The sequence below is a fragment of the Anolis sagrei genome, chromosome Y (genome assembly GCF_037176765.1).
Source record: "Anolis sagrei isolate rAnoSag1 chromosome Y, rAnoSag1.mat, whole genome shotgun sequence".
Lineage (NCBI taxonomy): Eukaryota > Metazoa > Chordata > Lepidosauria > Squamata > Dactyloidae > Anolis > Anolis sagrei.
This window is the reverse complement of record NC_090035.1, coordinates 14,234,743-14,259,870: the sequence shown is the minus strand read 5'-3', so window position 1 is coordinate 14,259,870 and position 25,128 is coordinate 14,234,743. Positions and strand designations below refer to the sequence as shown.

Genomic DNA, 25,128 nt, shown 5'->3' with positions numbered 1-25,128 from the left:
TGAAGTTAAAAACCACAATTCAATGAACTGCCAATCAATAACCAAAACAAACAAGTATTGGAACAGAGCTAGGTCTTGAGTCGGCGAGATCCATTATCTTTGCAAAAGTCCCGCTTTTGGCTCAGCGGGAAAGCTATTCCTGCCGTTGTTCCTGGGTCTGGAAACCGAACAGATGCTCCTGAAGGTCAAGATAAAGGCCAGCGATTCAAGGGCCAAACCACACTGGGTGACCACATTCAGGCTTTCCATCTGGAATTCTTTTGCCAAGGCTGAACCTTTTGCCTCTGGTTGGATTCAGCACATTGGAGAGCTCCCTCTCATTTAGTCACTTTTGCAGATCAGACCAAAACCTGGAGTGGATTCAGCCATGCCCTCCCATTTATGGATGCAAAAGCAAAAGCTCCCAAGTTACACCTTGTTCGGGACTGTATAGGCCTCTGGATGCCTCCCCTGGCAAAAAGAGTCCATGGTAAGGAATGCTGGGAGTTGTAGCTCCAGATAGACTTGAAAGATGCATACAATGATAGGTCTTCATTCAGCCCAGTACCTTCTAGATGGGCTGGACTACAACTCCCACCACTCTCCAAAATGATAGGTTTATGCATGCACTCATTCAGCCTAATACCTTTCAGTTGGGTTGGACTACGACTCCCATCACTCTCTAAAATGGATAGGTTTTTGCATGGACTCATTCAGCCCAATACCTTTCAGTTGGGTTGGACTATGGCTCCCATACAATGATAGGTCTTCATTCAGCCCAGTACCTTCTAGATGGGCTGGACTACAACTCCCACCACTCTCCAAAATGATAGGTTTATGCATGCACTCATTCAGCCTAATACCTTTCAGTTGGGTTGGACTACGACTCCCATCACTCTCTAAAATGGATAGGTTTTTGCATGGACTCATTCAGCCCAATACCTTTCAGTTGGGTTGGACTATGGCTCCCATCACTCTTCAAAAATATAGGTTTGCGCATGGACTCGTTCAGCCCAATACCATTCAGTTGGGTTGGACTATGGATCCCATCACTCTTCAAAAATATAGGTTTTTTCATGGACTCATTCAGCTTAATACCTTTCCAATGGCTTGGACTACAACTTCCATCACTCTTCAAAAATATAGGTTTTTGCATGGAATCGTTCAGCCTAATACCTTTCTGATGGCTTGGACTATGACTCCCATCACTCTCCAAAAAGGATAGGCTTTTGCATAGACTCATTCAGCCCAATACCATTCTGATGGCTTGGACTATGACTCCCATCACTCTTCAAAATATAGTTTTTTGCATGGACTCGTTCAGCCCAATGCCTTTATGACTCCCATCACTCTCCAAAAAGGATAGGCTTTTGCATGGACTCATTCAGCCCAATACCTTTCAAATGGGTTAGATTACTATCCATGTCCAAACCAGCAGGGGTACTATATTGGCTTGGAGAGTGATGGGGCTTGTAATACAATCCACCTGGAGGGTGCCAGACTAGAAAAAAGCTGCATTAGCAAGTCTATAGAGTTAAAACCATTGAAAATAAAAACATATCAATTTGAAACTTTCCGTGTTGTCTCCGTTTTCTTACAATATATAGGATTATTCGGGATTTTTCCAAAGTGGTTCTTCCTTGCTCTCAGACCTGGCAATGGAAAATCCTGAAAATCCTTATCTCTCCGTCTTTCTTCCTCCGAAATCTCCTCGATGGAACTTGAACACCTGTGCAAATATATAACAATATCGAAGGGGAGAAAGATACCCTCCGAGGCCAGGGTTGGACGCAGTATTTTAGGAAACTTGGGGCACGTTTTGAATTGTCAAACGAAGGACAACCTTGAAAGGAAAACACCTTGGGCATAGGTTTAATCCTTACTCATTGGCAGGATTCTCAGGGCAAAAGACTTCCCAACTCTGAAAAACTTTTTGACATTGAAGGCTTTTTGGACCTTCCTAGTCTTGGAGACTGACCGGTAAGTGGAAACATAGATTTGGGATGAATTTATGAATTTGGCCCTTCCTCCAGGTGTTTTGGACTTCAACTCCCATCATTCCTAACAGCCTCAGGCCCCTTCCTGGAGGGAGGGCCAAAGTTTGTCCAAGCCTGATCCACACTGTAGAATTACTGCAGCTTGGCTGCTGTGAGCTCAGAGCTATGGAAGAATGGAAGCTGTAGTTTGCAGCTGGCTTTCACCAGCTCTGAGAATGAGGAAGCCGGGGGATTTGTGGCGCCAGCCTTGGCAAGAATAACCCTATGTTTCCATTGGGGAAGGTCACCTTTGGAGAGAAGGAAGGTATCTCCAGCAGAACACCATTACCTGTTGCGCCAGGTGAGGAGGGGTAAGGTGGTGGGAAAATGGGGATTTGCATTTTGGAAGGGTCCTGCTTGGGATCTGAGGACTTTGTGGCCCAAGTATTATATTGCACTATGCAACACGATTTTGGTCTCTGGGTTATAAATGTCATTTTCTAATTGGTTATATCGTAAACACATGGAAAAAAGCTTATCAAACTGCAAAAACATTGATTCTATGGAAGGGACATCCTGCAGCACATTTTAGTTTTCCAATTAATATTTCATGGAGCAGCATTTCTCATCCTGGGGGTTGGGACCCCTGGGGAGGTCACGAGAGGGTGTTAGAGGGGTGGCCAAAGACCATCACAAAACATAATATTTTTATCAGTCATGGGGGTTCTGTGTAAATAAACAGCGTAAATAAATTCCATCATTGGTGGGATTCAGAATGCTCTTTGAACTATAAATCCCAGCACCTACAATTACCAAATATCAAGGTCTATTTTCCCCAAACTCCATCTGTGTTCATATTTGGGCATATTGAGTATTTGTGCCAAGTTTGGTCCAGATCCATCATTGTTTGAGTACACAGTGCTCTCTGGGTGTAGGTGAACTACAACTCCAAAACTCAAGGCCAATGCCCACCAAACGTTTCCAATATTTTCTGTTGGTCGTGGGTGTTCTGTGTGCCAACTTTGGTTCAATTCCATAATTGGTGGAGTTCAGAATGCTCTTTGATTGTAGGTGAACTATAAATCCCAGCACCTACAATTCCCAAATGTCAAAGTCTATTTTCCCCAAACTCCACCAATGTTCACATTTGGGCATATTGAGGATTTGTGCCAAGTTTGGTCCAGATTCATCATTGTTTGTGTTCACAGTGTTCTCTGGATGTAGGTGAACTACAACTCCAAAACTCCAAGGTCAATTCCCACCAAACCCTTCCAGTATTTTCTGCTGGTCATGGGAGTTCTGTGTGCCAAGTTTGGTTCAATTCTATCATTGGTGGGGTTCAGAATGTTCTTTGATTGTAGGTGAACTATAAATCCCTGTAACTACAACTCCAAAGTTACAAAATAAATCCCTCCCTGCAACCCCATCAGTATTCAAATGTGGGTGAATTGGGTATTTATGCCAAATTTGGTCCAGTGAATGAAAATACATCCTACATATCAGATATTTACATTATAATTCATAAAAGTAGCAAAATTACAGTTATGAAGTAGCAACAAAAATAATTTGATGGTTGTGGGGTCACCACAACATAAGGAACTGTATTAAGGGGTCGAGGCATTAGGAAGGTTGAGAACCTCTGTTATGTAGAGTATCTCAACCCATTCAAAGTAGTTTATGGCAGCCACGAAAACCAAGTTTCTGGGGTAGAACAACTACTTTCAAAGGACAGGATCAGAATTCAGAATGAACTTAACAGATTAGGACACTGATTGGCCAAAACAAACAACATGAATTTCAGCAAACACAAATGTAAGATACTACACTGAGCTAGAAAAAATGAAATGCAAAAAATACAGGATTGGTGACACCTGGTGGCAACATGGCTAATGGAATTTGTAGTCCAACCCATCTGGAGGGGCCCAGACCAGGGAAACCTGCATTAGCAAGTCTGGGATTCAACCCTATAAAAACTCTATATAAATAAAAATGTAATGTTTGTTTGTAGGATTAACAGAATTCAAAAACCACTGAGGGAATTGACACCAAATTTGGACACAATATACCTCTCAGGCCAACAAGTGACCATCACTCATAAAAATACAGAAAAACACAGCGGAAGGGACTTTAAAACCCCCCAAAAATAAAAAAAACATTCAATCACCTCTCAACTAAAGATTGCTCCAGGCACTGTCAGGCAATCAAATGCTAATCAAGGTGGTCAGTTGAAACATTCACACCTAGCTCCAACAGACAATAGACTCTTGTCCCACCCTGATCATTCCACAGATATATAAACCCTTTTTTCCTAGTTCCAACAGACCTCACTACCTATGAGGATGCTTGCCATAGATGCAGGTGAAACGTCAGGAGAGAATGCCTCTAGAACATGGTCATATAGCCCGAAAAAACCTACAACAACCCAGTGATTCCGGCCATGAAAGCCTTCAACAATACATTAAACCAAAAATACATTACAATGCAGGCACAAAACAACATACATATACGCAAACACATATATACACACATATATATACACACATATACACACACAAAACACATATACACAGACTGGGCCACACATTATAATGCATGTGCAAAACCACATATATACACATAAACACAAATATACACACACACACACATACACACACACACAGAAAACACATATACACAGACTGGGCCACAGCAACGTGTGGCAGGCGCAAAACCACACACACACACACATATATATGCAAACACAGATATACACAAATATATACACACACACATATACACACACAAAACACATATACACAGACTGGGCCACACATTATAATGCATGTGCAAAACCACATATATACACATAAACACAAATATATATACACACAAAACACATATACATAACCTGGGCCACTGCAATGTGTGGCAAGTGCAAAACCACACATATATACGCAAACACACATATAAACATATACACAAATATATATACACACACATATACACACACAAAACACATATACACAGACTGGGCCACAGCAAGGAATGGCAGGGGATGGCTAATTGGAAATAAAACCATGCCCCGTTTGGAGAGTGATGGGAGTTGTAGTTCAACACATCTGGAGGGTTCTGGATGAGAGGAAATCTGCATTAGCAAACCTGGGATGCAACTCTATAGAAACCATTGGAAATAAAGCCCCGTTCCATTTGCTTTGCCCTTGCTCTCTTGCCTTAAAAGCTGGGAGAAAAGAGATGCAGTGGAGCTGCAACTGTGTGCATAACGCACCATTGCACTGGGACAAGCCAAACTCTTTAGCAATGGGTCAGTAGGGAAGTTGTGCCACTCGGCGCATGCTCCGGTTCCAGAACCCATTCTGGGGAATCCGACTAGAACCAAATGTCTGGAACAGAGGAGAATGGCTGATACGGAGGTTCGTCTCCCTTCCTTTCTGCGCAGGAGGGAGCCATGTGGGGTCTGTGGGTCCTGGGCCTGGCTGCCTTCGTCCGCCCTTCCCTCACACTCAGGGTCAGCGCCTTCAATATCCAGACCTTCGGGGACGGCAAACTCTCCAACGACACCATCACCGACATCATTGTCCAGGTGACATTTGCATTGAGACCAAGGGAGCATCAGCCCCAGAGCTTCCTGAACATGAGGAAGAACTTCCTGACTGTGAGAGCTGTTCAGCAGTGGAACTCTCTGCCCCGGAGTGTGGTGGAGGCTCCTTCTTTGGAGGCTTTTAAACAGAGACTGGATGGCCATCTGTCGGGGATGCTTTGAATGCAATTTTCCTGCTTCTTGGCAGAATGGGGTTGGACTGGATGAGGTCTCTTCCAACTCTATGATTCTATGTGTGTCGGGACACAGGAGTGTGTCACCTGTAGTCCAAAGGTGTGTCACATGGAAAATACTCCACACAAACAAAGACAGGAGAACACAGTCAAAACCCTTATGACAGATGGCCAGTTCAAATGCCAAGAGAAGGACACTCCACTGGAAGGGAACCCCAAAGTGCATCTGGCCCAACCCCCTTCAGTCAGGTAGGAAGACACAGAAAAAGCCCTCCCAACAGATGGGCTCATCTGGAGACGTAGACTCCACTGGACTCCCAGGCTTTCTATATCTCTCTAAAGACCGTCAATGGGCATCTAGTCTAACCCCCGTCAGCCAGTCAGGAAGTCACAGTGCAATCCCTCCCAACAGACAACCATCCAGCCTCTATTCAAACCCCAAAGTGCATTTGGCCCAACCCCATTTAGCCAGGCAGGAAGACACAGAAAAAGCCCTCCCGACAGATGGCCACCCCGCCTATCTAGAGATGTAGACTCCACTGGACTTCCAGGCATTCTATATTTCTCTAGAGACCATCAATGGGCATCTAGTCCAATCCCCTTCAGCCAGTCAGGAAATCACAGTGCAATTCCTCCCAACAGATGGCCATCCAGCCTCAGTTCAAAAACATCCAGAAAATGAGATTTCAATAGACTCTCAGGCATTCTATGCTTCACTAGAGTTGGAAGGGATCCCAAAGGGCATCTAGTTGAACCCCCATGAGCCAGTCGGGAATGCACAGTCAAAGCCCTCTCAACAGATGGCCTTCTAGCTTCCATTTAAAAATGGAAGATGTCCCCAACATGGAAAGTTTGGAAAGCTCTGATACACGCAATCAAAGGATGCAGTTTGTTACCACTTGAGCGCTTGATGATATGGGATGCTGGGAGTTGTAGTTTCACAGAGTCTTCAGCCTTCTCTGGTGCCAAACTACAACTCCTATCATTCCATAGCATGGAGCCGTGGTGAAGCCAAATGAGACTTTGGGGGGGTCAACTCCAAGGAGAGATGACCCTTAGTTCCCACCAAAGAGGGAACGCTACCTTGGCAAGCCTTCAGGGAAGCCTGATTCCAGCAATTTTATTGATATTAATAATTGAAATGAGACTCTTGCCAAGGCGAAGAAGTGGCACTGAGGTTTATTAGCGATTCAGCTGAAGCGGATGCAATTGCAGTGATCATTCACATGCAGGCATACCAATGCATTGATCAGAAGCATATTTATAGCAAAATACAGGTTTGAACGTTTCAAAACTCCCTCCCTCTTCGGCTCCTTAGCAAATCAGGGAGAGGGAGGCAGGACGGAAGAGGGGCATTGTGTCCAGAGAGGACGATGACATTCTACTGTCCTGTGCCCGAGGGATCAGCCAGCCAAGGAAACCAGTTTTTTTGTTCTTGTGATGGATCAGTGATTTAGGGATAACCATTTGATTCAGGTTTTCCCTTCCAGGATCAGATAAGGAGTGTCCTTGATGGGTTTTGGCAAAAGGAACAAACAGGGCCAGGACGAGGGGACCTCTGGGGTCGTCCTTGTCCCTTTGTGATTCAATCAAAGTGCCCAAAGAAACTTCCTTGCCTGCCAGACAAACTCAGAGAGCAAACAGAGGATATTTCAATTTGTTATTGTCCATGCAAATGTTGAATGATCAGGCTAGTTTCGAGGGAGGTGGTGGTCCTCCCTCAGGCAGTGAGCAATCTCTGGTCACAATTTTCTAGGGCAGGGGGCAAAAGATATTTCATAGCAAGATACATACATTCAAATCATAAGCATTTCATAGCAACAAAACCCCATCTTTGTCCCACATCCCAAGTATATTTAATAAGAGGATTAATTTTCATGAAGATGCCTGAAGTCCAATGTTTTAAAAGGTCTTTGAGGAAAGTTCATGAGGGAGATAGTATGTACTGAAATCCAAGACATGCAGGCAGAGAGTCCATGATCATTGGGAAGGCTGGCAGATGAAACCCCAGCTGTGCTGCAACTGATTCACACTTTGGTCCTTGGGAAACTACAACTCTCACGAAGGGCAGAAGTCCCAAGATCCAGCCGTTTCCCAAAAGCCTCGTGGGGTCCTTGTTGTTGTCAATGCCTTGGCAATGTGACCAAGACTTAACCCCTATTGCGCAGTCTGATACCTTTGTCCTTTGAAGAACTATAAGTCACCATCCCTTGTTAGGGGGGGCATGCTTGACGTAATTGGCAGTCAAGTCGTTTCTATTATAATTATGGTTATTGGACCCTATTCCGTGTCTCCCCAGATTGTGTCCGGATATGACATCACTTTGATCCAAGAAGTCCGGGACGCCGACCTGAGCGCCGTTAAGAAACTGATGCACCGCCTGAACCAGTGCGTCCCTTATTCTAGCCGCAGAGGATAGGGCCATTCCATTTGCTCTCTTTATTCACCAAAAGCACAGCCTGAAAAAATGTGGAGATTTTGGGCAATGTCTGGTGCTTTGGAAATTTACATGTTACCCCTTTCCTCCTTGGTTTTCAATGAAAACTACAAACCCCAGCGTCCTTGGTTTGCCTGTATCCCCTGCTCAATAAACGGCGCTTGTGTTTGTCAGCCACTTTGGTTGATTTGCCAAAAGCACAGCTGGACTATGACTCCCAGCATCCCCTGCCCAACTGGGGGATTCTGGAGAGCTAGAGTCCCACCTCGAAGCTTCTGTTTCCCTCCTCAGGGCATCGCTCCAGCCTTTCAGTTATGTGGTCAGCAAGCCTTTGGGACGCAGCAGCTACAAGGAGCAGTACCTTTTCATTTACAGGTGAGTCCCTTTTTACGTAAAGGGGTCATTTAGGGACAACCCAGGATGGAGTAGAGTTACACTGGGGCATGGGTGCCATTTGGCACCCTTTGGATGTGCAACCTACTCCTGGGAGTTGTAATTCTGCTAGGTATTGAGCCTTCTCTGCCAAGGAGTGCTAAACTACAACTCCTGGGAACCCATGGCCTTGAGCCAAGGAGGTTCAAGCAGCACCAAACTGCACCAGTCCCACAATGTAGATGTCCTTCTTATGGCCCAGGCAGGACCAGGCCTCCTTCTTGGACAGCTACTATTTCGATGATGGCTGCGAATCCTGTGGCAACGACACCTTTAGCCGGGAGCCCTTTGTGGTGAGGTTCGCAACACCACTGACAGGTGAGGCTCTACCTGCTGGTTGCTGTGGAGGAGTGTGGGTTGATGAAGGACTGCAACGCCCATGTGCCTCTCTCCTTCCCAGAGCTGGGAGAGCTGGTCCTGGTGCCCCTCCATGCTGCCCCCAATGATGCTGTCTTGGAGATCGATGCCCTGTATGATGTCTACCTGGACGTGAAGCACAGGTGGGGCACCCAGGTAAGAGGGGCCCTTTTTGAAGTGTGTGCTCACCCTCTCTTCGTTCATTCCCCTTCTTCCCCTTCTCTTCCTTCCTTCCTTCCTTCCTTCCTTCCTTCCTTCCTTCCTTCCTTCCTTCTAAACCTGGAAAGGAAAACTTTGGGATGCATCTATGCTGCAGAATGAATCCACTTTGATTGCCTTGGCTCAATGCTATGGAGTCATGGGAGATGTTGTTTTATGGTGCTTTGAGCCTTCTCGGCCAAAGAATGTGGATGCCTCACCAAACTACCAATCCCAGCATTGCATTGCATTGAGCTGCGGCCATTAAATTAGAGGTGACGTCCCTCCAAGAGGAGCTTCTGAAGCAGCTTTGCTTTGGCTCACTTCTGAGTTTACTGTATTATGCAAATCTCATGCACATCTTTAGGTGAGGCCATTTAGCCCCGAAAAAGTGAGCATTAGATTTGAGTCAAAACGATAACATTGGTTCTGGAAATACAAAGAGAGAGAACAAGATGGGCTTCTTGTCTTCCTTGTTGTCAGGATGTCCTCCTCCTGGGTGATTTCAACGCCGGCTGCTCCTTTGTCCGGGCACAGGACTGGGCCCACATCCGCCTGCGCACTGACCCCACTTTCCAGTGGCTCATCCCGGACACGGCTGACACCACCGCAGGGCGTTCCGACTGTGCCTATGACCGGTAACTGCCAAGCCCAGCATTCCCTTTCTCCTTGAGATGGGTCTGGATGTGCCCTGTGACCACCTTTCGGTGCTATAAACACCACAGCTGGACCGGCTCACAATAAAAATGCACCTTGTGTTGTGTGGTTTACAACTCCCATACTCCCTTGGCTCTTAGACAAGTGCTGGGATGTTGTAGTTCAGTATATCTCAATTATCAGCCAGGGAATGCGTAAACATATAGGTCTTTGCACCGTCTTCCTTGCTTCTCCCAGCACTCACTGAAGGGATTGAACTACAAGTCCCATCACCCTGAAAAAGGCATTTGTAGAGCTTCCTTTAGACCAGTACTTCCTCAGATGGGTTAGACTACAAATCCCCAAACTCCCCAACATGGATAGCTTTCTTTAGCCTTGCACTCTCTAGATGGGCTGGACTACAAACTACCATCATTCTCCAACAGCACTAGGTCCTTGTATTGGCTCATTTTGCTTACCACCTTCCAGATGGGTTGGACTACAACTTCCATCACTGCCCAGAACATATATTGTACATCCTTGCTCAGGCTCCTTTAGCTCAGCACCCTCCAAATGGGTAGGACTACAACTCCCATCACTATTCAAAACATTTACATCCTTCCACAGGCTCCTTTAGCTCAGCACCCTCCAGATGGGTTGGACTACAACTCCCATCACTATTCAAAACATTTGCATCCTTCCACAGGCTCCTTTAGCTCAGCACCCTCCAAATGGGTAGGACTACAACTCCCATCACTATTCAAAACATTTACATCCTTCCACAGGCTCCTTTAGCTCAGCACCCTCCAGATGGGTTGGACTACAACTCCCATCACTATTCAAAACATTTACATCCTTCCACAGGCTCCTTTAGCTCAGCACCCTCCAGATGGGTTGGACTACAACTCCCATCACTATTCAAAACATTTGCATCCTTCCACAGGCTCCTTTAGCTCAGCACCCTCCAGATGGGTTGGGCTACAACTCCCATCACTATTCAAAACATTTACATCCTTCCACAGGCTCCTTTAGCTCAGCACCCTCCAGATGGGTTGGACTACAACTCCCATCACTATTCAAAACATTTACATCCTTCCACAGGCTCCTTTAGCTCAGCACCCTCCAGATGGGTTGGACTACAACTCCCATCACTGCCCAGAACATATACAGTACATCCTTGCTCAGACTCCTTTAGCTCAGCATCCTCCAAATAGATTGGACTACAACTCCCATCACTGTCCAAAACATATAGGTCTTTGTAAAGCTTCCTTTGTAGAGCCCAGCATCCTCCAGGTGTGTTGGATTACCATTCCCATCACTCTTTTCCTTCCTGCAGTATTGTAGCCGCCGGAGCTCACCTGCAAGGAAGCCTCCTACCTGGGAGTGCCCAGGTGAACAACTTCCAGGAAACCTTCCGCCTCAGCGACAAAGATGTGAGAAGATCCTCTTTTGATCATTTGCAAGGAATGGTGAACTCTGTGCATGGCCAGAGGAACCACAAGCATCTGTTAATGATGGCAGAAGGAGGAGGGAGGGGGTCTAGACCAGAATAGGGGACCCTGCACATGGCCAGAGGCACCCCAATCAGGTTTCAAGGCAGGGAATCATCCTCAATATTAATATAATATATTATCATATATGATGTTTTATACATAGGGTTGCTGTGAGTTTTCCGGGCTGTATGGCCATGTTCCAGAAGCATTATCTCCTGACATTTCACCCACATCTATGGCAGGCAACCTCAGAGGTTGTGAGGTCTGTTGGAAACTAGGAAAATTGGGTTTATATATCTGTGGAATAATGTCCAGAGTGGGAGAAAGAACTCTTGTCTGTTTGAGGTAGCTGTGAATGTTGTAATTGGCCACCTTGATTAGCATTTAATGGCCTAGCAGTTTCAAGGTCTGGCTTCTTACTGACTGGGGAATCCTTTGTTGGGAGGTGATGGGAGTTCCTTCTCCCACCATGGACATTCCAGATATATAAACCTCATTTTCCTAGTTTACAACAGACCTCACAACCTCTGGGGATGCCAGCCATAGATGCAGGCGAAACGTCAGGAGAGAATGCTTCTAGAACAGGGCCATACAGCCCGAAAACCTACAACAACCCAGTGATTCCGGCCATGAAAGCCTTTACCTTTATCATTTTTTCCCTTTCTTTTTTTCCTTTCCAGGCTTTGGCTGTCAGTGACCATTATCCAGTGGAAGTGACCCTGAAATCCAATTAATTCCCTTTTTGCACCCCGAAACTCAACTTTTATTCGGGGAAATCCCTTTAATTCCCACGAAGCTTTCTGCCGCTTATGAAATCACAGTTCCTAATCATTAAAGATAATTATAAAGATAGCTGATTCTTCCACTCACGTTTTTCTTGTTCTTATGCATGATGATGAGATGCACTGGAGGCCCAATTGTGAAATTTCACGACTCACGCAATTAATCTGAATAAATCTGCTAGAGGGCATTTAATGTTATAGTCTTCCTTCCAAAGAGGTTTCTTTGGGCGAAAACTTGTGTTGGACTACAACTCCCATCATCCCCAATCACTGCCTGAACGAATCGGGAGGAGTGTTGGGAGTAACATACAGCTGGAGTTTTCTGAGCTATGAAAGTTCCAATTGGTGCCCTCCACATGTATTGGACTACAACTTCCATCGTGCCCAGCCACTGCCTGAACTAAATGCGAGGCATGGGTTTTGTTACTCCAACACAGCTGGAGGTTGTTTTTTTTTTTGAGACAAGAAGTCACAAAACCCCACTTTTCCCAATTAGCACCTTCACTGTGTGTTGGACTGCAACTCCCATCATCCCCTGCCCCTCTGCTAGTCAGGAGGCAATGGGTTTTGTTAGCCCAATGCAGCCAGAGCAAATGGAGGAAGGTCTTTTAGTATCCCTAACTATAGTCCAGTTTGGCACCTCAGCAGTGGATGATGGGCTTTTCACATTGTAAAGAAATAAGTGATGGTTTTTGTTCATAATAAACATAAGGCAGGACTTGTTTTGTTTTTAGGAGAGGGGGTCCATTGCAATAGTGGTGTGAAATGCGCTCTGACCGCAAAGGTTGCCTCTCTTCCTTCCTGCACAACACATCCCCTTTTGCAAGAACCTTGTGGCCACAGGCCTTGGGAAAGATGATCACCGGGCCTTTCCATCTATCCTTCCATCCCTCTATCTGCCCACCTGCATATCTATCCACCCATCCACTCACCCATCTCTGGATTCATTCATATACCTTCCTATCAGCCTAACCATCCATCCATTCACCCACCTAAGCTACCTATCTACTTAATTAGCTAGCTACCTATATACCTAGCCACCCCCCCCCCCCCCCAATTTCTTTATCCACTCATCCAACTATGGTCCCTTCTACAATGCCATATAAAACCAGACTATATGGCAGTGTAGTAGCGGCCTACCTGCCCTCCATCCATCCATCTATCCATCTACCTATCTATCTATATATATACCTACCCACTTGCCTACCTGCCTGCCTGCCTGCCTACCTGCCTACCTACCTACCTACCTACCTACCTACCTATCAATTTACTTATCTATTTACCAAACCATCCATCCCATCCTCCATTCATTCATTCATTCATTCATTCATCCATCCATCCATCCATCTACCTACCTATCAATTTACTTACCTATTTACCAAACCATCCATCCCATCTTTCATTCATCCATCCATCCATCCATCCATTTACCTACCTATCTACCTAACCATTACCTGCCTGTATATCTAACCATCCATCCATCAGTTTATTCACACATTCAACTATCTATCTCATTATTTATCAATTCATCTACCTATCTATCTGCCTGCCCATCTATTTAGTTATGGACTTAACCATACATTCATCTCTTTACTACCTACCTACCTACCTGTATACCTATCCATCCACCCATGGATCCAACTCTTTATTCCTCCACCCACCCATCTCTTTATCCTTTCACCCATCCACCCATCTCTTTATCAATGCATCCATCCATCTCGTTATCCATCCACCAATCTCTTCATTCATCCATTCATTGATCTATTCATCCATCCATCTATCTATTATCCATATCTTTATCCTTTCACACATCCACTCATCAATCCATCTCTTTATCAATACATCCATCCATCCATTAATCCATCCATCCATTCATCACTTCATCCATCTATCCATCCATCCATCCATCCATCCATCCCTTCATCCATCCATTCATCGATCCATTGATCCATCGATCCATCGATCTCTCAGTCCATCAATTCATTGATCGATCCATTGATTGATCCATCCATATCTTTATCCTTTCATGCATCCACCCATCAATCCATCTCTTTATCAATAAATCCATCCACCCATCTGTCCATCCATCCATCACTTTATCCATCCTTCCATCCAACTTTTTATCCATTCATCGATCAATCCATCCATCCATCCATCCATTCATCCATCCATCCATCAATATCTTTATCCTTTCATGCATCCACCCATCAATCCATCTCTTTATCAATAAATCCAGCCATCCGTCCATCCATCACTTTATCCATCCATCCATCCATCCATCCATCCATATCTTTATCCTTTCACACATCCACCCATCAATCCATTTTTATCAATAAATCCATCCATCCATCTCTTTATTCTTTCACCCAACCACCCAACTCTTTATCAAAGCATCTTTCCATTTCTTTATCCATCCATTCATCTCTGCATCCATCCATCCATCCATCCATCCATCCATCCATCCATCCATCCATGCATCCCTCCATTTCTTTATCCCTCCACTCATCCTTCCATTTCCATAGGCACCTTTCTTTTATACATGCAGAAACCCAACAGGTTTCGCTGTGGAATGCGGTTTAGTGCGTCTCTGTTGTGCAAAGAACACAATTCGCAGTGCAAGGTTTGTGATGCAACACAGTGTGGTTGCAACGCCAGCATTAAAAGGGAGAATGCTAATTTCAAAAGGGCTGGGCCCCTTCCGGCAGCAATAGCAGCAGTCCAAAGAGAGGCAGGCGGCAGGTGCCAGGGAAGCCAAGCAAGGAGGGCTTGAGCCTCTCTCTTTGAGTATCTGGCAGGAGGTTCTGAGCCAAGCGGAAGGGAAACTTGCCTTTTGGGGAGAAGCACCCCTTGCTCACCAGGTAAAGGTAAGGGTCTAGGTCATTAGGACTGATTTCATCCCTGGATAAAGAATTGGGGATATATTTTTTAATGAAAGCAGTAGATCAATATGTATTTCCAAAGCCCTAAGTCTACCCACTTCTTAAGGCAACCATTCCATAATTTTGTGTTAACCACAACATTCAGTGGCAGGGAGTTCCAAAGGTCAACAACGGACTGTAGCTATGAAGTCTTATTGTGGGGAAAAAGATTCCACATAAACATTAGGAAGAAATCCTTGTTGGGAAGGAAGTGGAATATGTCACCTGGGAGTCTGGTGGCATTTCCTTTGGAAGTTTCGAAGCAGAGGTGGGATGGCCATCTGTTGGGAGGGCTTGGATGGTGTCTTTTCTGTTGGATGACTTTTGCATCTTCTGGCTCTTTAGGAACATGAAGCAACTTCTCTTGCTCATTTTCGGCCTGGTGTCGCTGGCACAAATGGTCAGCGCTTTAAAGATCTGTGCATTCAACATCCAGAGCTTCGGGGACACCAAACTGTCAGATGAAGGCACCTCCAAAATAATTGTGAAGGTGAGCTCTCCTTCTCTGGAGGCCTTTTAACAGAGATTGGATGGGCATCTTTTGGGAGGGCTTTAGCTCAAAAGCAGACTGGGGTTGGGCTGGATGCCATTTGGGTGCCCCTTCCAGGACTTGTGGAATATGGACTGCTCTGGAGGGTGGGAGGCTCTCCTCCTTTGGAGGTCCTTAAATGGAGCTTGGATGGGCATCTTTCAGGAGGGCCTTAGCTGTGCACTGCGGAGTGGGGCAGACTGGATGCCCTTTGGGGTTCCCTCTTCTAGCTCAGGGCAGGGAATGCACCAGAACTACAGCCAGGAACTTCAAAAAATCACATCCTCTCCAGATTCTCCACTGGTGATGCCAACTAGAGGATGATGGGCATTATAGTCTAGAAGTGTGCCTTCTCTTAGATACCAAGGATCCTCTTTCTTGCTGCAGGTCCTCTCCCGCTATGATATTGCCATGGTGCAAGAGGTGCGGGACTCCGACCTGAGTGCCGTCAATGAGCTGATGGAGCGACTCAACAGGTGAGACCCCACCTTTATGGGGCACCCAGTACAACTTCCTTTTATAGATAGATAGAGTCCGTCCAAGTTATAGACATCTGACTTACAAATGACTCCTAATGAAGAATGGGGCTGGACTGGATGGTTTTTGGGGTTCCCTTCCAAGTCTATGATACTATTTCTATCTCATATATTCAATAGATAGATAGATAGATAGATAGATAGATAGATAGATAGATAGATAGATAGATGCTAGCCCTAAGTTACTGACATCTGACTTACAAACGAGTCCTAGTGAAGAATGGGCTGGACTGGATGGTCGTTGGGGATCCTAAATCTTTGATAATGTGTCTATCTCATAGATAGATAGATAGATAGATAGATAGATAGATAGATAGATATAGGTGGTATCTAATTTACAGACATCTGATTTACAAACGACTCCTAGTGAAGAATGGGACTGGTCTGGATGATCTTTGGGGGTCCCTTCCAAGTCTTTGATACTATGTCTATCTCATAGAGATAGATAGATAGATAGATAGATAGATAGATAGATAGATAGATAGAGACCGTCCCTAAGTTACAGACATCTGACTTACAAACAACTTCTAGTGAAGAATGGGGCTGGATTGGATGATCGTATATACAATAGATAGATAGATAGATAGATAGATAGACAGATAGACAGGTAGATAGACAGGTAGATAGATAGAGATAGGTCATCCCTAAGTTACAGACATCTGACTTATAAACAACTTCTAGTGAAGAATGGGGCTGGATTGGATGATCATATATACATTAGATAGATAGATAGATAGATAGATAGATAGATAGATACTAGATAGATAGATAGATAGATAGATAGATAGATAGATAGGTAGATAGAGATAGGTCATCCCTAAGTTACAGACATCTGACTTACAAATGACTCCTAGTGAAGAATGGGGCTGGACTGGATGATCTTTCAGGGTACCTTCCAAATCTATCATACTATGTATATCTCATATATAGATATAGATCGATAGATTGATAGACAGACAGACAGACCGATAGAGACCATCCCTTAATTACAGACATCTGATTTACAAATAACTCCTAGTGAAGAATGGGGCTGAACTGGATGGCCTTTGGGGGACCCTTCCAAGTCTTTGATACTATGTCTATCTCATAGAGATAGATAGATAGATAGATAGATAGATAGATAGATAGATAGAGACCGTCCCTAAGTTACAGACATCTGACTTACAAACTACTCCTAGTGAAGAACAGGGTTGGGCTAGATGGTCTTTGGCGGTCCCTTCCCAATCTATGATACCATGTCTATTTCATGTTCGTCTCATATATGTTAATGGGGCGCTCTCCCAGACTTGCCCCTTGGCTCCCAAACCCCACCTCTCTCTCTTTGACCTTGCAGAGCATCGAAGGAGCCCTACGAATTTGAGATCAGCCAGGCTTTGGGTCGGGAGAACTATAAGGAGATGTACCTCTTCATCTACAGGTAGGGTCCCAAATGTAAACATACCCCATTTTCCCCCTTTTCTCTTCCTCCCTCCCACTGGTCTGTATATTATTTTATTTATTCGATCATTAAAATTGTCTGATTCAATTCCTGATATTGTTTTTTCCCTGTTACTCTTGTCCATAAGCTCTTTCCATTTCGACTCCCAAGTCTCCCTAATATATCCACTAGTATATTTTATTCTACAGTTTCATCCCCATCTTTGTTTCTGTCTATACCTTCTATATAGCAAACTATATATCCCTTTGCTTTCTCCTCCCTCCCCAGGACAAGTTCAGTCTCGGTGGTGGACAAGTACCAGTTCCCTAGCAAGAGCGACGCCTTCAGCCGGGCCCCTTTCATCCTGAAGTTCTCCGCTCCGGAATTGAGTCCGTAACGCAGAGAGAAAGCATCTCTTTCTTGGTGGTTCCCCCCCCCCCCCCCCCGGGACAACTTTGGAAACTTTACTCTTTTGCTGTATGACGAATGCAGTTTGACCCCATTTGAAGCACTCCATGTCTTCAATTGTATGAAAATCCCGGGAGATGTAGTTTTCTAAGGGCTCGAGCTTTCTCCGCCAAAGAGTGACACACTACAACTCCCAGGCTTCCATATGGAAACTTGACTCATTTTTCATTGGGGATGCAACTGTAGAACAAATGCAACCTGACCCCATTTGAACTGCCCCGTGGCTTAAATGTTATAGGATTTGTAGTTTTCCAAAGTCTTGAGCCAAAGAGTGCAAACTAAAACACCCAGGATAGAAAGTTTCATTTTTCATTAGGGCTGCTGCTGTAGAACGAATGCAGCGTGATCCCATTTGAACTGCCACGTGGCTCAATGTTACGGAAACCCTGGATTATAGTTTTCCAAGGCTTTGAACCAAAACGTGCAAACTACAACTCCCAGGATTTCATATGGAGACTTGACTCATTTTACGTTGGGCCTGCAGCTGTAAAACAAATGCAACATGATCCCCATTTGAACTGCCCTGTGGCTTAAATGTTATGAGAGTTGTAGTTTTCCAAGATCTTGAGAGAAAGAGTGCAAACTACAATTTCCAGAATTTCATATGGAGACTTGACTCATGTTTCATTGGGGTTGCATCTGTATAACCAATGCAATGTGACGCACGCTTGAACTGCCCTGTGGCTTAAAAGTAATGGGAGTTGTAGTTTTCCAAGGCTTTGAGCTAGAAAGTGAAAACTGCAGATCCCAGAATTCCATAGCCTGGCAAGTCAGGGACATTTGCTCCAAGTAAATACATTAAAGGGTAAGGAGGGTGGAGAGGGCCACCGTTGCTGCTCCGGATGCTAACCAGGACTCTCTTTTGCAGATGGGAAGGAACTCATTCTGGTCCCGCTCCACACTGCTCCCAATGATGCCGTGGCCGAGATTGACGCCCTCTATGACGTCTACCTGAAAATCATTGACAAGTGGGGCACCGATGTGAGCATCTTATAGGGAATTTTGGGAGTCTTCATCTGTGGTATCTTACTTGGATTCTTACTTGAAAGGCAAGGGAGAACACAACAACAACAATAACTGTAAGCTGACCTGAATCCCCATTGGGAATCCAAGGCAGGCTAGAAAGAAAATTAATAATAACAATAACAACAATGGGTTGTTGTAGGTTTTTTCGGGCTATATGGCCATGTTCTAGAGGCATTCTCTCCTGACGTTTCACCTGCATCTATGGCAAGCATCCTCAGAGGTAGTGAGGTCTGTTGGAACGAGGAAAATGGGTTTATATATCCGTGGAATGACTAGGGTGGGACAAAGGACTCTTGTCTGTTGGAGCTAGGTGTGAATATTTCAACTGACCACCTGGATTAGCATTTGATGGCCTGGCAGTGCCTGGGGCAATCTTTTGTTGAGAGGTGATTAGGTGTCCTTGTTTGTTTCCTCTCTGTTGTTTTGCTGTTGTAATTTTAGAGGTTTTTTTTAATACTGGTAGCCAGATTTTGTTCATTTTCATGGTTTCCTCCTTTCTGTTCAACCACTCTAACAACCACCATGTCAGACTACACAGAGAAGCCATTGAAATCCACAAGCATGTGGACAATGTAAACAGAAAGGAGGAAACCATGAAAATGAACAAAATCTGGCTACCAGTATTAAAAAACTCTAAAATTACAACAGCAAAACAACAGAGAGGAAACAAACAAGGACATCTAATCACCTCTCAACAAAAGATTGCCCCAAGCACTGCCAGGCCATCAAATGCTAATCCAGGTGGTCAGTTGAAACATTCACACCTAGCTCTAACAGACAAGAGTTCTTTGTCCCACCCTGGTCATTCCATGGATATATAAACCCATTTTCCTCGTTCCAACAGACCTCACTACCTCTGAGGATGCTTGCCATAGATGCAGGCGAAACGTCAGGAGAGAATGCCTCTAGAAACATAGCCATATAGCCCGAAAAAACCTACAACAACCCAGTGATTCCGGCCATGAAAGCCTTCGACAATACAATAACAACAACAATAATAATGTTATTGTAAGTCGGCTTGAGTCCCCATTTGGGGAGAAAGACAGGGTAGAAATAAAGATAATAATAATAATAATAATAATAATAATTGTTTGCCTCCTTGAGATCCTATTGAGAGAAACGTAAAGTAGAAATAAAGATAATAATAATAATAATAATAATAATAATAATAATAGTAAGCCGCCTTGAGTCCCCATTGGGAGAAAGAGGCAGGGAAGAGCTAAAGATAAAGTTAATGATAATACTAATAATTATTTAAGCCCCCCCCCCCCCGGTGGCGCAGCGGGTTAAACCACTGAGCTGCTGAACTTGCTGACTGAAAGGTCGCGGGTCGAATCCAGGGAGTGGGATGAGCTCCTGCTGTTAGGCCCAGCTTCTGCCAACCTAGCAGTTTGAAAATATGCAAAAGTGAGATGATCAATAGGTACCGCCTTGGTGGGAAGTTAACGGCGTTCCATGAAGTTATGCTGGCCACATGACCTTGGAGGTGTCTATGGACAACGTCGGCTCTTCGGCTTACAAACGCAGAATTGGACACAACTAGACTTAATATCAGGGAAACCTTTACATAATAATAGTTATAAGCCAGCTTGAAACTCTATGGGGAGGAAGGTGGAATAGTTAAAATAATAATTGAATCCCGACTTGGCCATGAAAGCCACTGAGAGAGTCACACTTTCTCAGCCTCAGAAGGAGTCTAAAGCAAGTGTGGGCAAACTTGGGCCTTCCAGGTGCTCTGGACTACAACTCCCACAATTCCTAACAGCCTACCTGTTGTAGTCCAAAGCACCTGAAGGGCCAAATTTTGCCCATGCCTGGTCTAAAGGCAGGTCGCGCCCTGAAATAATCTATCCAAGACAATCCCATTGTGAGGTTTGCTTTAGGGCTGCCGTAAATCGGAAACAACTTGAAGGCATGCAACGGCAAGGTGGTCAAATGAGGACATTGCCCCACAAATGAGAACTCGGCCCCGATCCTTCTCCTTTGGGGTTTCTTCTCTTGGCAGAACATGATGTTTCTGGGGGACTTCAATGCGGACTGCAGCTACGTGGGCAAGAAGGACTGGGCCTCCATCCGCCTCCGGACCAGCGAGGTCTTCAAGTGGCTCATCCCCGATGAGGTGGACACCACCGTGGGGGACTCCGACTGCGCCTACGACCGGTACGGGATCTGGGTTATATGGCAGTGTAGACTCATTTAACCCAGTTCAAAGCAGATAATGTGGATTATGTGCCTTGTCAAAGCAGATAATGTGGATTATGTGCTTTTTCAAAGCAGATAATGTGGATTGTATATGTTAGTGTAGAAGATGCTTCTGAGAACCACTTCCACTTGCCATCTAATTTTTGTTTGTTTGTTCCTCCCTTCAACAAACAAACAAACAAACAAAAATTAGTTGACAAGTGGAAGCAGGTCTCAGAATTTATGTTAAGTTAAGGCTTGATGGTAAAACTACAGATTGCTCATCCTTATTCTCTTTTTATTGCTTTCCCACCCCTTGATTGATTATAACATATCCCTGTTGAACCTCACAAAACTATTTAGATATTTCTGAAATTCTAAACAGAGCGATACTTCCTGCTCGATTTTACAACTCGTCGCTCTCCGCTCCGTTAATAACTTTGACCCTGAATGAGCTGAAATGGAAGTGAGCTGAGGCCAAAGGTTTTGTCCTTTCATCTCACTTGGCAAACAGCGTTTGCACTTTGCTCTTAACCGGCAGCAATGGAGGTGATCGGAGCAAAAGTGGGAGGAAAGCAAAGGATCCGGGACATTTTACAAGGTGTTAGATACATGGGAAGGCAGAGGTTTCATCTAAATTGAAGAGTATTGGAGGGTATTGTTGAGGCTGGGTGCTCCAAAAATCTCTAGTATCGATATTACAATAGCTCTTACCTTGCAGCAATGGAAGTGATCTGAGCACAAAGCGAGAGGAAAGCAGAGAAACCAGGACATTTTACAAGGCGTTAGATACATGGGAAAGCAGAGGATTAATCTAAATTGGAGGGTATTGTTGAGGCTGGGTGCTCCAAAAATCTCTAGTATCTATATTACAATAGCTCTTAACTTGCAGCAATGAAAGTGATCTGAGCACAAAGCGAGAGGAAAGCAGAGAAACCAGGACATTTTACAAGGCGTTAGATACATGGGAAGGCAGAGGATTAATCTAAATTGGAGGGTATTGTTGAGGCTGGGTGCTCCAAAAATCTCTAGTATCTATATTACAATAGCTCTTAACTTGCAGCAATGGAAGTGATCTGAGCACAAAGCGGGAGGAAAGCAGAGGAACCGGAACATTTTACAAGGCATTAGATACATGGGAAGGCAGAGGATTAATCTAAATTGGAGGGTATTGTTGAGGCTGGGTGCTCCAAAAATCTCTAGTATCTATATTACAATAGCTCTTAACTTGCAGCAATGGAAGTGATCTGAGCACAAAGCGAGAGGAAAGCAGAGAAACCAGGACATTTTACAAGGCGTTAGATACATGGGAAAGCAGAGGATTAATCTAAATTGGAGGGTATTGTTGAGGCTGGGTGCTCCAAAAATCTCTAGTATCTATATTACAATAGCTCTTAACTTGCAGCAATGGAAGTGATCTGAGCACAAAGCGGGAGGAAAGCAGAGGAACCGGAACATTTTACAAGGCATTAGATACATGGGAAGGCAGAGGATTAATCTAAATTGGAGGGTATTGTTGAGGCTGGGTGCTCCAAAAAAACTCTAGTATCTGTATTACAATTGCTCTTAACTTGCAGCAATGGAAGTGATCTGAGCACAAAGTGGGAGGAAAGCAGAGGAACCAGGACATTTTACAAAGCGTTAGATACATGGGAAGGTAGAGGATCAATCTAAATTGGAGGGTATTGTTGAGGCTGGGTGCTCCAAAAATCTCTAGTGTCTATATTACAATTTCTCTTAACTTGCAGCAATGGAAGTGATCTGAGCACAAAGTGGGAGGAAAGCAGAGGAACCGGGACATTTTACAAGGCGTTAGATACATGGGAAGGCAGAGGATTAATCTAAATTAGAGAGTATTGGGGGGTATTTTTGAGGCTGGGTGCTCCAAAAATCTCTATTATCTATATTCCAATCAGAGATGAGGAGATTAAAATAGGCTGCTAGTCCAAGAGCCAGTTGATGGAGCTTTTCCAAGACCTACTTCTTGGGCCTTTGAGACTTGTAGTTTGCCTTTGAAAAGGGCCCAGTGTTGCCCAAGGGAGTCCTCACTGGTTCCTCTTTTTGCTGTTCTAGGATCGTGGTGAGTGGAGCTCAGCTGAAGAAGTTGGTCAAGCCCAACTCGGCCAAAGTGTTCGATTTCCAGAAGGAGTTCAAACTGAGCCAGGAAAAGGTGCGTCTTTCCTTCATTGCACACACACAATGGCCAGTTGAACAGAATAATTATTCTGCAGTATTTTAATCCATGGATGGTTTGAATTCGTGGATACAGAGTCGTGGATACGGAGGCCCAACTGTGCCTCTGTAAGGAAGGGATGGTGGGGTCGGAGGTGCCTTTTGTGCAGGAATGCCATGCTCTTCTGAATGGGCCTTTTCTCTTTGCAGGCTCTGGCCGTCAGTGACCATTTCCCAGTGGAGGTCACTCTGAAGTCTCAATGAGGCTCCTTTGGCTTCCCTTCTGCTGCCCTGATGCCATGCTTGCCTTCCGTCTTCCAAATGCAATTTACACATATACGAAGCTACTGTCATGCTGCGCCTAGCTATCCCCTCGAGGTCCAATGTATTCCCTTTAGGGGTGTCACATGAGTGCTCCCCACAAAGGCTGTCTGGCAGGAAGGACACGGTCAAAGCCCTCCCGACAGATGACCATCCAACCTCAATTCGAACACCTCCAGGGAAGGAGACTCTACTGGACTCCAAGGCAAGGGAGTCCCAAAGAGCATCTAATCCAGTCCCTTCTGCTGTTAAGGGAGACACAGTCAAAGCCCTCCCGACAGATGACCATCCAGTCTCAGTTCAAACACCTCCAGAGAAGGAGACTCTACTGAACTCCAAGGTAACGGATCCCCAAAGAGCATCTAATCCGGTCCCTTCTGCCATTAAGGGAGACACAGCCAAAGCCCTCCTGACAGATGACCATCCAACCTCCATTCGAACTCCTCCAGAGAAGGAGACTCTACTGAACTCCAAGGCAAGGGATTCCCAAAGAGCATCTAGTCCAGTCCCTTCTGCTGTTAAGGGAAACAGTCAAAGCCCTCCCGACAGATGACCATCCAACCTTAATTCAAACACCTCCAGAGAAGGAGACTCCTCTGGACTCCAAGGCAAGGATTCCCAAAGAGCATCTAGTCCAGTCTCTTCTGCCATTAAGGGAGACACAGTCAAAGCCGTCCCGACAAATGACCATCCAACCTCAATTCGAACACCTCCAAAGAATGAGACTACTGGACTCCAAGGCAAGGGATTCCCAAAGAGCATCTAGTCCAGACCCTTTTGCCATTAAGGGAGACACAATCAAAGCCCTCCCGATAGATGACCATCCAGTCTCAGTTCAAACACCTCCAGAGAAGGAGACTCTACTGGACCAAGGCAAGGGATTCCCAAAGAGCATCTAGTCCAGTTCATTCTGCCATTAAGGGAGACACAGTCAAAGCCCTCCCGATAGATGACCATCCAGTCTCAGTTCAAACACCTCCAGAGAAGGAGACTCTACTGGACTCCAAGGCAAGGGATTCCCAAAGAGCATCTAATCCAGTCCCTTCTGCTGTTAAGGGAGACACAGTCAAAGCCCTCCCGATAGATGACCATCCAGTCTCAGTTCAAACACCTCCAGAGAAGGAGACTCTACTGGACTCCAAGGCAAGGGATTCCCAAAGAGCATCTAGTCCAGTCCCTTCTACCATTAAGGGAGACCCTCCCAACAGATGACCATCCAGCCTCAGTTCAAACACCTCCAGAGAAGCAGACTCCACTGGACTCCCTGGAAGTTTATACTTCCCTAGAACTGGAAGAGACCCCGAGGGCATCTAGTCCAGCCCCTTTCAGCCAGGCAGAAAGACATCCAGTCAGCCAGCCTCAGTTCAGAAAGCTCCAGAGAAGGCAATTCCACTGTAAGAGAGCCCCTAAGGATATCTATACCAACCTCCTTCGGCCATTTAAGGGACAGTCAAAGCCCTCCCAACAGATAGCCATCCAGCCTCCATCTAAAAACCTCC

General features: G+C 45.1%; 2 protein-coding genes across 3 annotated transcripts; both read left to right on the top strand.

The window, feature by feature from the left end:
- Positions 1–1,798: 1,798 nt before the first annotated feature.
- Positions 1,799–12,127, top strand: LOC132782072 (deoxyribonuclease-1-like). Its single transcript, XM_060786737.2, has 9 exons — positions 1,799–1,959; positions 5,392–5,535; positions 8,026–8,114; positions 8,455–8,538; positions 8,798–8,913; positions 8,996–9,108; positions 9,634–9,788; positions 11,123–11,219; positions 11,960–12,127. The coding sequence occupies exons 2-9, from the start codon at positions 5,401–5,403 to the stop codon at positions 12,011–12,013; spliced, it is 843 nt and encodes a 280-aa protein (XP_060642720.2). The 5' UTR covers positions 1,799–1,959; positions 5,392–5,400; the 3' UTR covers positions 12,014–12,127.
- A 2,347-nt stretch (positions 12,128–14,474) lies between these two features.
- Positions 14,475–23,795, top strand: LOC137094740 (deoxyribonuclease-1-like 2). Of its 2 annotated transcripts, none has more exons than XM_067462188.1 (9): positions 14,475–14,919; positions 15,325–15,469; positions 15,896–15,984; positions 17,378–17,461; positions 17,750–17,850; positions 18,798–18,910; positions 20,961–21,115; positions 23,210–23,306; positions 23,519–23,795. In XM_067462188.1, the coding sequence occupies exons 2-9, from the start codon at positions 15,329–15,331 to the stop codon at positions 23,570–23,572; spliced, it is 834 nt and encodes a 277-aa protein (XP_067318289.1). In that variant the 5' UTR covers positions 14,475–14,919; positions 15,325–15,328; the 3' UTR covers positions 23,573–23,795. The 2 variants fall into 2 exon arrangements, with proteins under 2 accessions (XP_067318289.1, XP_067318288.1); XM_067462187.1 differs by having other exon boundaries at positions 14,476–14,925.
- Positions 23,796–25,128: the final 1,333 nt, after the last annotated feature.

Bases quoted from the DNA above. Each gene is read 5' to 3' on its own strand.
- LOC132782072 (XM_060786737.2), top strand. From the start codon at position 5,401: ATGTGGGGTCTGTGGGTCCTGGGCCTGGCTGCCTTCGTCCGCCCTTCC. The intron at 8,539-8,797 runs GTGAGTCCCTTT...CTTATGGCCCAG, and splicing joins CAGTACCTTTTCATTTACAG to GCAGGACCAGGCCTCCTTCT. The intron at 8,914-8,995 runs GTGAGGCTCTAC...TCTCCTTCCCAG, and splicing joins GTTCGCAACACCACTGACAG to AGCTGGGAGAGCTGGTCCTG.
- LOC137094740 (XM_067462188.1), top strand. From the start codon at position 15,329: ATGAAGCAACTTCTCTTGCTCATTTTCGGCCTGGTGTCGCTGGCACAA. The intron at 15,470-15,895 runs GTGAGCTCTCCT...TTCTTGCTGCAG, and splicing joins CCTCCAAAATAATTGTGAAG to GTCCTCTCCCGCTATGATAT. The intron at 15,985-17,377 runs GTGAGACCCCAC...TTGACCTTGCAG, and splicing joins CTGATGGAGCGACTCAACAG to AGCATCGAAGGAGCCCTACG.